Source organism: Lactuca virosa, chromosome 1 (assembly GCF_052849685.1).
Source record: "Lactuca virosa cultivar CGN04683 chromosome 1, Lactuca_virosa_CGN04683_v6, whole genome shotgun sequence".
NCBI classification, from domain to species: Eukaryota; Viridiplantae; Streptophyta; class Magnoliopsida; order Asterales; family Asteraceae; genus Lactuca; species Lactuca virosa.
The window spans coordinates 271714942-271724491 of NC_136426.1; the positions used below are offsets into that span (position 1 = coordinate 271714942).

The 9550-nt window shown below is 30.3% G+C and overlaps 1 protein-coding gene across 1 annotated transcript; it reads right to left on the reverse strand.

The window, feature by feature from the left end:
- Nucleotides 1–633: 633 nt before the first annotated feature.
- Nucleotides 634–5562, reverse strand: LOC145166641 (serine carboxypeptidase-like 7). The gene is made up of 14 exons (XM_079085661.1): nucleotides 5372–5562; nucleotides 5158–5303; nucleotides 4360–4436; nucleotides 4125–4247; nucleotides 3938–4040; nucleotides 3449–3486; nucleotides 3253–3354; nucleotides 3067–3153; nucleotides 2917–2991; nucleotides 2753–2824; nucleotides 2400–2548; nucleotides 1458–1571; nucleotides 1246–1300; nucleotides 634–981 (listed from the first exon to the last, which is right to left on the reverse strand). The coding sequence occupies exons 1-14, from the start codon at nucleotides 5500–5502 to the stop codon at nucleotides 886–888; spliced, it is 1368 nt and encodes a 455-aa protein (XP_078941787.1). The 5' UTR covers nucleotides 5503–5562; the 3' UTR covers nucleotides 634–885.
- Between the last annotated feature and the right edge of the window lie 3988 nt (nucleotides 5563–9550).

Sequence of the window (9550 nt, forward strand, 5' to 3'; positions counted from 1 at the left end):
AGATAATCAAAAAGAAAGAAAAAATCAGGGTTGTGTTGGCTTTTTGCAGTCCCAAAAATGGAGAAATAAGAAACCGAACCCTGGTTCTTTCTTTCTTTCTTGATTATCTCAATTTTTTTCAATGTCGGTTTGTTGAGATTAAAAAAACGATTTAACAAGAAGCAAACGTTAAGGATTTCAATAGGATCTAGCTGATTAGAGAAGGTTTTAATAACTCTTATGCTTAAAGAGTATTATACCATTAAATTTCTAACAAAAAAAAAATTATATATACACTAAAGTCCCAATATTTTTAACGATTTAACAAGAAAGTTCTAAACTTTATTTTTTTGACAGTAAAGTCCTAATTGATGATTTAACAAGAAAGTCCTAAACTTTATTTTTTTTTTGACAAAAAAGTCCTAATTACCGGCTAAACGGGAAAAAAGGGTAAAAGTGTCAAAAACTGCCGATAATTTGGACTATACTGTCAAAAAAAATAAAGTTTAGGACTTTCTTGTCAAATCGATGAAAATATTGGGACTTTACTATGTGTGTGTGTGTGTGTATATATATATATATATATATATATATATATACACACACACACACACACACATTAAATTTGAATTTGTTGGTACAGTAATACCGTGATATTTTAAACTTTGTACCATTATCTTACCATATTTACTCAATTCATACGGTACTACCAACCAAACATGTTGGCTACCAAACATATTAGTTGCCAACAATATTTATTCGGTTGGTAACATGTTGATTGGTTTTTCGTGATACATAGTCCTAGCTATTTCAATACGTTGTAAGCGCAACTTTCAATCCTAATGCAAAATTACAGGGCATCACTGAAGCATTGATAGTGGCAATAGACTTATACAAATATTGTGCTCAAGAGTCACTTGAATAAGTATGAGAAGCAAGCCACCCATCAACCATAGTCAAAGCTTCTTCAGGCTTGTACAACGCCACTCCGTGACCTGCACCCTGCATAACAGCAGACCCCAAAAGAATTACGATTGGAGACAGAAACAAAGATTTATGCAATTAAATTACAAAAAATCCCTTAAAATTATATTTAAAGGGGACAAATTACTAAGAACACTTAACCAAATGCCCACACTTTCCTAGTAATTAAAGTGTACTTCAAATAGTCACAGGGCTCTATTATTTCAATCTTACATCATGATGATGTCAACTGAATAATAAGATGCATACCAATAGAGTAAGTTTAAATGTCATGTTTCTTACCTTAATAGTTGCATATTTTAACGAGTATTCTCTCTGTACATATGTTCTCTGATATCTACAAAAGACATTGAATGACCACTTTGCATAATTAGTTCCCAAGGCAAACATGTATCATTTTAATGAAATTACTTAAATGGATTCCAAGATAAAACAAATCAAATGAAAAAAATGAGAGTATTTTTATAACAAATATTCTAAAATTTTCAGCTCACCCTGCAATCTGGTCATTAACAAACCATGGTTCCCACTGCTTCTCTACCGGAAGATTAAGATTACTAATCCACTTCTCTGTGCCCACATGTGGAAATGTCATGTCGTGATCACCACTGCATTTGAATTTTTCAAGAAAGACACATATAAGATATATAGCATACAGTGTTGTCAATAGCGACCATAGCGATCGCTATAGCGAATAGCGAGGCGAGGCGATGCAGTGTCGCTATGGGGTTCATAGCGACTGAATAGCGACATAGCGACCTATTTGACTTTTTTTTTTAAAAAATTTATTTTTTTTATTTTTTAAATCTAGTATAAATAGAATTGTTTTAGGGTTTTTAGTTGACTAAGTCAAAGAGAGCATTGGATATCTAAAACTAACACTTGTTTTTTTGTAATATGCATATTTTAGAACTTAATTGAACTAATAGTCTTGGTTTTTAGCTTGTTTATTAGTTATAATTGCTAATTAGGTGAAGGTAAAAGTAGTATTAATTTTTTAATAGGCATTCGCTAAAATGAAATAGCCATCGCTATTTCATCGCTATCGCCACATAACATATAGGTAGGTTGTCGCTATTACCTCGCTATCGCTATCGATAACACTGATAGCATATTACCATAACAAAAACCTTAATATATATATATATATATATATATATATATATATATATATATATATATATATACATATATGTTTTTTTCCGAGCAAGATTATAAACAATCATGGCCATTGATTTATTAAATCAAAATGGTCATTAGAAGGCAACTTAGTGTTCATAATATTTATAAAAATAATGACATTTTTAAAAGGATTTACTTTAATTCTGTTGCTATTACTTTTTTTAATTAAAACCTCCTAAATTAATAAATAAGCAAAAGTAACCTTTTTGTAATAATGAAACGAGAATATTATCTTTCTAAAGTATGAGTATTACCATATGATCAAATATTGACATTTCTTGGCAAGAAGTTGTTTGTGGGTGGGGATAGTACTGAACACATCGTATGAGTAACATTCTGTGTCCTTTTTCCCCATATCGTAATGAATACTTCCGTTTTTAATCACCCAATTTTCTATTGTTCCCTGTATATAAAAAGAAAGGCATTTGAGAGTTCTTAATTCTTAAGCATACTAGATTTTTTAAGTAATAGCATGTTTTGTGTGAATGAGTTGTAACACAAAGTAAGATCAAATCTAGCAGTTTGCATGTGAATGAGTTGTATATATCCTGGGGACATATACATATATTTGCATAGATATATACACATTCGATTATATATAACATACCTCACGGACATGGAGAGCTTTCTGAACTTCATTTTTGTTTGCCCAGATTCCTATAAATACATACCGAGCTTCCTAAACAAAGAAAAAATAACGATAAAGTCAATAAAAGAATCATATATGGGAAAATTATGTGTTGATTTGAGTATTTGAAAAAGAAAAATTACTCGACACGTAGGGTCCGTGTATGTTGTATCACACATTGGATCTAATATATTCTCTAAGTTGATCTTGCTGGTGGCCTACAAATGGAAATTTGAATTAAACTTATGCTACATGAACTTTCTATAAGATCTTACAAAATGATATTTGTATACCTCTTCCACCTGTTGGAGATTATTCGAGCAAAGGACATTGTCTACATCATTGGATATATAGTTACCTTTACATGTTTGTTTTGTAGACTGAAATATGAAAAAAATATATATAATTAAATGACAAAATAAATGGTGGTTACCTTGAGAAATAGATGGTCATGTTTTGGTATTAATATTTTTCATTACCTCATAAATATCGGTTGATATTAGTGATAGCCGATAAGCAAACTCAAATCTTGAATTAAAATCATTGAACTTATCAGTTAAAGGGGAAACGCTAATGACTCCCTATATAATGCAAAAAACATTAGTTAATATGACATTCTATATTTCCTTTTATACAATAATATTTGTAAATAGTGTTATAAAGTTTGAATATTACTTTCATATTTAGTTGTGGTTGATTTCCACGTTCATTGCCTACAAAGTACCCGACATCACAAACATAATATAATGTTAGAAATATCAAGCCTTTTGGCAATTAACAACTACGAACTTAATGACATTACCTATTGGACAATAGGAATACATGTAATAAATAAACAAATGGATAAACGTATGTAAAAACTTGTTATTCAGTTTTCTGGACTATCCACTTCTCATTTTAATAAATCGGTTTTGGTGTAAAGCATTAAAAAAATTCGAATATCCAAACCATATAGTCCAACCAAATTGTCCAATTAAACAAATGCTAGTTTCTTTCTATTCTTCTTTCTTTTTAAAATAATCTTTTTCCTTTATGAAGAATTCCATTTTAGGCAACTTATGACCGATTATAATACACTCGAAGAGAAGTGGAAATGAGCAAACTCATCATCATGATCAAGAAGAGTAACGCCTAAAGATTCAAAACCATGGTTAGAGATATTACCTTTATATACATTTAAAGCAACATTTGGTATGATAATGCCCATGTATGAAATCCCTGATACGTAAAACGGATTGCTTAGAAACCAAGGGTGATCCGTAAACCACTGTATAATTAACATGTACAACAAAATCATTTTCAGATTAAATAAGAAGTCAATAATTTAATGAATTAATTAAAGTTACAAAACCTTTCGTAGAAAATCATAAGCATATGAAGCTAGAAGGGAATCACTGCAAATCGATCCTTCGTATGTCGTAGAATATGAGAACCCTGCTCCAGCTGGTGCATCTATGAATAACATATTAGCAACCTACAAAATTACAAGATTAATTATATGTAATAAAACTTTCATGTAGAAGATAAAATACATAGGATTATAACATTAATTTTTAAAAAAATGTTTCGGGTGAGAGAATGTGAACCTTATTCCATGGATATGGATTCAACTTCAATGTAATGTTATCCTCCGTTGAAGTTTCCAAATTGAAATTAAGTGGACCTACAAAAGAAAATGGTTAGTTAATGTTAATGAATTGTGGGTAAATACTGACATATAAGGTAAGAAAGATCACAATCAGTACTTTATTTTTATACTGGTATTACTTATTAAAGTAACTTGATATAAAAATTCAATGCCTTTAAAATTGGAAACAAATGTCCTTAAAGTATGTTTTAATTTTGGCATGTTTGGTCAAAAATGCCAAACAATCATAATAACCAAAGAATATATCACGTGATTGACACAAAAGTCGGATCAAACCACTAAATTAATGTATATGAACTTTTTGAATAGTTACCAAATTTGTTCCTCATCTAATAAATGTTATCCAGACAAAAAATTCATCGAACATTGATTATCTCATATGTTAGCAACAAGCTGGAAAATTGGTCTTGAAATTAGATTCTTGTGACCATGAACATGAACGTAGTGATATAGTTTAGGAGACATGCCGACAACAGGGATCAGCAAGAAACAAGATCAGACTCCGGTGAAGTCAACGCCGGTGGAAGCTAGGTTTCCGCCGAGGGTTTATGGGAAGGTACTGGATCTGTGTTGCGATGTGAACAAGAACAGAAACAGCGTTGACGAAGATTTTAGAAGCTCCGGCGAAGTCACTACCGGAGATTGTTTATTCTAGTGTGTGTATGTAATTAATATGGTTGTTTAATGCAATAGATAAATAAATTGGATGCAGACAAGAATTTAGATACACGATTACCTATTTGATACATCATGGAATAAAGTACAGAAGTGCCGGGCCCACCGGTGAGGTAAAGAAGAAAAGGGTCTTCCGAGGGGTTTCTTTCGGACTCAACGAAGTAGTAAAAGATCTGCACTGCTTCATCTTTTCCAACTCCAATGTATCTTTCGAGAAAACAAGATTAATTTATGAGTTGTCTGAAGCAGAAAAAACAATGAAAACAGATGCATACCCGGTTTCCAGAGTGAAAGGAAGATCACCATCAAAACCTGGAAGTCTCTTGACGATTGACTTTGAGTTTGATGCACTTATGGAAAGTGCAAAGATTATCAAAAGGGAAACCAGAGTGTGTTTTGATTCCATTTCGAGAGTTTTCTGCGTAAGTAGTAGGTGTAATGTGTTTATGTAGACATGTGTAAGAAGTAGGTGTAAGGTGTGGATATGTAGACATGTGATGTGCCATGGTGGTTAGGTGTGCAAAAAGAGGAGAGATGGGGTCGTTTGTCTAATTTTATAAGCACTATAAGATCGATTGTTGACCAACAGACGGGATACTCGAGTTTTTTTTTTTTTTTTTTTTATCACAATAGCGTTATTCAAAAAAAATATTTAGTGTAGTTTGGAAAATCTTTATAACCAACGTTTTTTTATTTTTATTTTTATTTTTCAATTTTTTTTACTGTTTTTTTATTTATTTCAAATATCCATTTTTTATTTTATTTTTTTATTTCAATTTTTTACTATCTTCCTTACTTTTCTAAATATCATTTTTTTTTGTTTTTTTGTTTTTTTTTTTACATATTTTTTTAGCTTTTTAATGTACATTTAAAATATGTGCTTTGACATTAAGGTTTCAAAAATCGGACCGGAGACTATACCCGGCCGACTTATCAGATGGTTCAATTAGTCTAATCGATTTGACCGGTCTCAAAAACCGGAAAAATCGGAAAAACCAGAGTAAGAATTACATTATTATTAATTTTAATTATGTAAAAAATACAAAAAATGAAAAAAAATATATTTTTTAAAATTTACTTTTTCACCGGTTCAGCTTGTTTTCACTGGTTCACATGATAGACGGTTTTTGGTTTCTAAGAACTGGTTGCTGATTGAACCTGCCAGTCCGGTCCAGATTTTAAAACATGGGGCATTATTTATACAAATTATACAAATCATTTTGAACATCAAATTTTTGACATCTTAGATTAAAATTGTCATTATAATTTATACATCCGAGTTCTCCCCACTTCTTAATAAAGCCTATTGGTCACAACCACGGTTTAGTGAATTGCTTCCAAATTTAGAACTATTAGGAAATAGAAAAGATCGTCATCATTCAACAAGACTAAGAAATGTTACTTATTACCAACTTAGATTAATAGTCGTTTAAATGACAATTAATAATCAATTGCATTATAGTCGAGGTCCTTGAGGAGCTAATTTTGTCTTTGTTCTTGTGTGCTTGTAAAAGAAGATACAAGAATAATGGCTATACATGATAGCACAAAGTCATAAATTATGACAGACTTGAAAAACCCATTTTACAGTTGTATGATTTAATTGGTAAAAAATAGTCGTTAACCGGTAAAACTAGCTAGTGAAAAAACAAAGTGTTTTTTATATGATTTGTCCTTAAATAAAGAAGGGTTGTAGAGCACTAATTATATAACATTTTGAAATGAATTCATTAATTATATCGAAAAAGATCCAAAACTTCATAAATGTTAATTATATGATGGAATTGTACTAATCCTTTGTGTAGCTATATACTTTTCGACCTGAAAGTAATATTATTGTCTTAAGATTTAATTAGCAGTAAAAAAAATACATAGTTTTTTCTTGAAGCGATCCGTCTTTTCCTTGCCTATAGCAGCACTCAGATTCAAAGCATGAAGTAGTCCAATAAATCTAGGATACACCAAAATGGATATAATTATAAATTTTCATTATCACACCATTCATTTTACGTGATCTTTTCAAAGTTTACATAAATACATATCTAAAAAATATATTTATTTTAGTTAATTACACCGTTAATAAGAGTTAATCAAAATGATCAAAATAAGATCAATATTGAATAAGTTTAAGAAAACTAATCAAATACAATCAAAATAACATCAATCTTTATCTTCAGTTGTATTAAAAAGTCAATAGTGAATATGATTTATCAAATCAAACTATATAACAAAGAACCAATTAAATTCTTTTTGTATTATGTATTTATATTAAAATGTTATGTTAAATAAACAAATAAGTATTTGGGATTTATTTACAAACCACCAAAATATTTATGGATAATAATGATAGGTTTAAAGAATATAAAAAAGAGAAATTAAATTACCTCATACATTTTATGCCTACAATTATTCTTAGTACTACAAAAAGGCTTATGGGACTCGGTTATAGCAATTAAATAACCCGGTTTTGAACCGGGTCTTAAGGCCAGCGAGTCTTAGGTGAAAAAAGAAATAAAACCCGGTTTAAAAACCGGGACCTATCACACTGAAAAGGACACGTTTGTTTTTAACAACCGGGACATATAAGGATATTAGAGTATACAAAACCTGACCACTCAAGGGGATTTGGCCACGGTTATACCACATAAAACCGGGTCATATAAGGAGATAAGACCCAGTTCTAATCCTCAAAACCGGGTCATATAATAATTACATCTACACCACTCCCATTCAACTAACCGGGTCATTTAAAGAAAGCTGTTTTTTTTTATAATATTCTTTTATGAAAATAACTAACAAGACTTACATCCAAAATTACATTATGTTATACTATTAACCACCAACACAATTGAGACTTACATCCAAAACACATATTCAATACAAAAAGTGTGCTCTGTTATGTTAATGTAGACATGCTAAAACCAACCATTATAGTCATTGATATAAACATGTTTGAGTGTCACAAAAAACTCTCTGATTTGGTCATATCTTACAACATAAAAATTTTCAAAAAATAATTTGTTATCGTATCGTAGTAGGATTGTCCAATAATCGAGTGTAGAAACTATCCTCCAGCCTCACTGAAAAAAAAACACAACAAAGAATCAGTTTTTTCTAATATTTCAAAACAAGTGAATTTAACAAACAATAATCATTAGACTAAAAGTAGGATGATATAAAGATTAACAACTAACCTTATATGTACATTTAGACAACATCATTTATATAATTATTTAGAAATTCTCTAACCCACATAGCAACAGTCGTAACCAACACCTTTTCCTATAAAAGAGTTTTTTCATTCCAAAGGGTACCGAACTATATGAAATATTAAATCAAAAATAATGAATAACATAAAAGATAGTTTCTTGCTATAGACAAAATGAAAAAAAAAATTACTTACTATATTCATTCAGGAATCCATATTTTCTGGCCATTACAAAGTCAAACATTCATTTCATTACATTGTGCCCACTCAAACTCACCCTCGGATATGCCAACTTGGTTGCACTAAAATTGTGACAAAAAGTAAGCATAAATAAGAAAAACCAAACTACAACATCTAATTATTGGATAGGTAATAAGGTAAATTACCTAAGCAACAACATCCATACAATTGGAGTTGATGCATTATTTTCATACCTAACAAAAGCCCTAAAAATAAACAAACAATTGAGTTGTATTCAAGTTTATAGAAAGAATGTAAATTTCATGCCATATTAAGAATTTTCTTACATTTCAAAAAGTTCGAGCAAGTAGTAGGTGTCGACTGGATTTGGCGTACTTATTTTGTTTATCACCACAATGCTGACCAAGATTATGGAAGTCAACTTCTAGTGGCTCTGTTATATCAATTAGACGTGCGAATGTTCTTTTTTTCCTTGGTTGTGGTTGTGGTTGTGGTAGTAGTTGTTGTGGCTGATCATCCATGTTATTTATTCTAGATGATTTGCAAATGATTCAACAACCTACCTGAACAAATTACAGAAATAGCTCACATGACATCATAATGTTTACTAGTCATACAACAACATATATCCTCATGATGATGAGGAATGGTTTTGAGTTTCAAAAAGCATGTTTTCAACACCTGACAGTTTTAGTTTAGTTTAGGTATTAGATTTAAAAATGAAGCATCTTAGATCCCATCATTGTTAATTTTTTCATAACTATAAAAAATTAGCAGATAAGAACAACTAAATGAAGTATTTTCATGAATCTATACATACATCCACGAATTTCTAAAAAAATTCCTTCAAGCTTCCTATTTTGAGGTATTGTTATTTAAATCAACATTAGTACATGATTCCATGATATGCTGTGAAGAAATGAAGCAAATCTTATTCAGAAATGCAGATTATGGAGGAAGATGCATGTAAATATGAAAACTTTTATAAAAGAGTTAGAAGATGGTGGATTGTTAAATGATTAAATTCTATGTATTTTGGATTTAT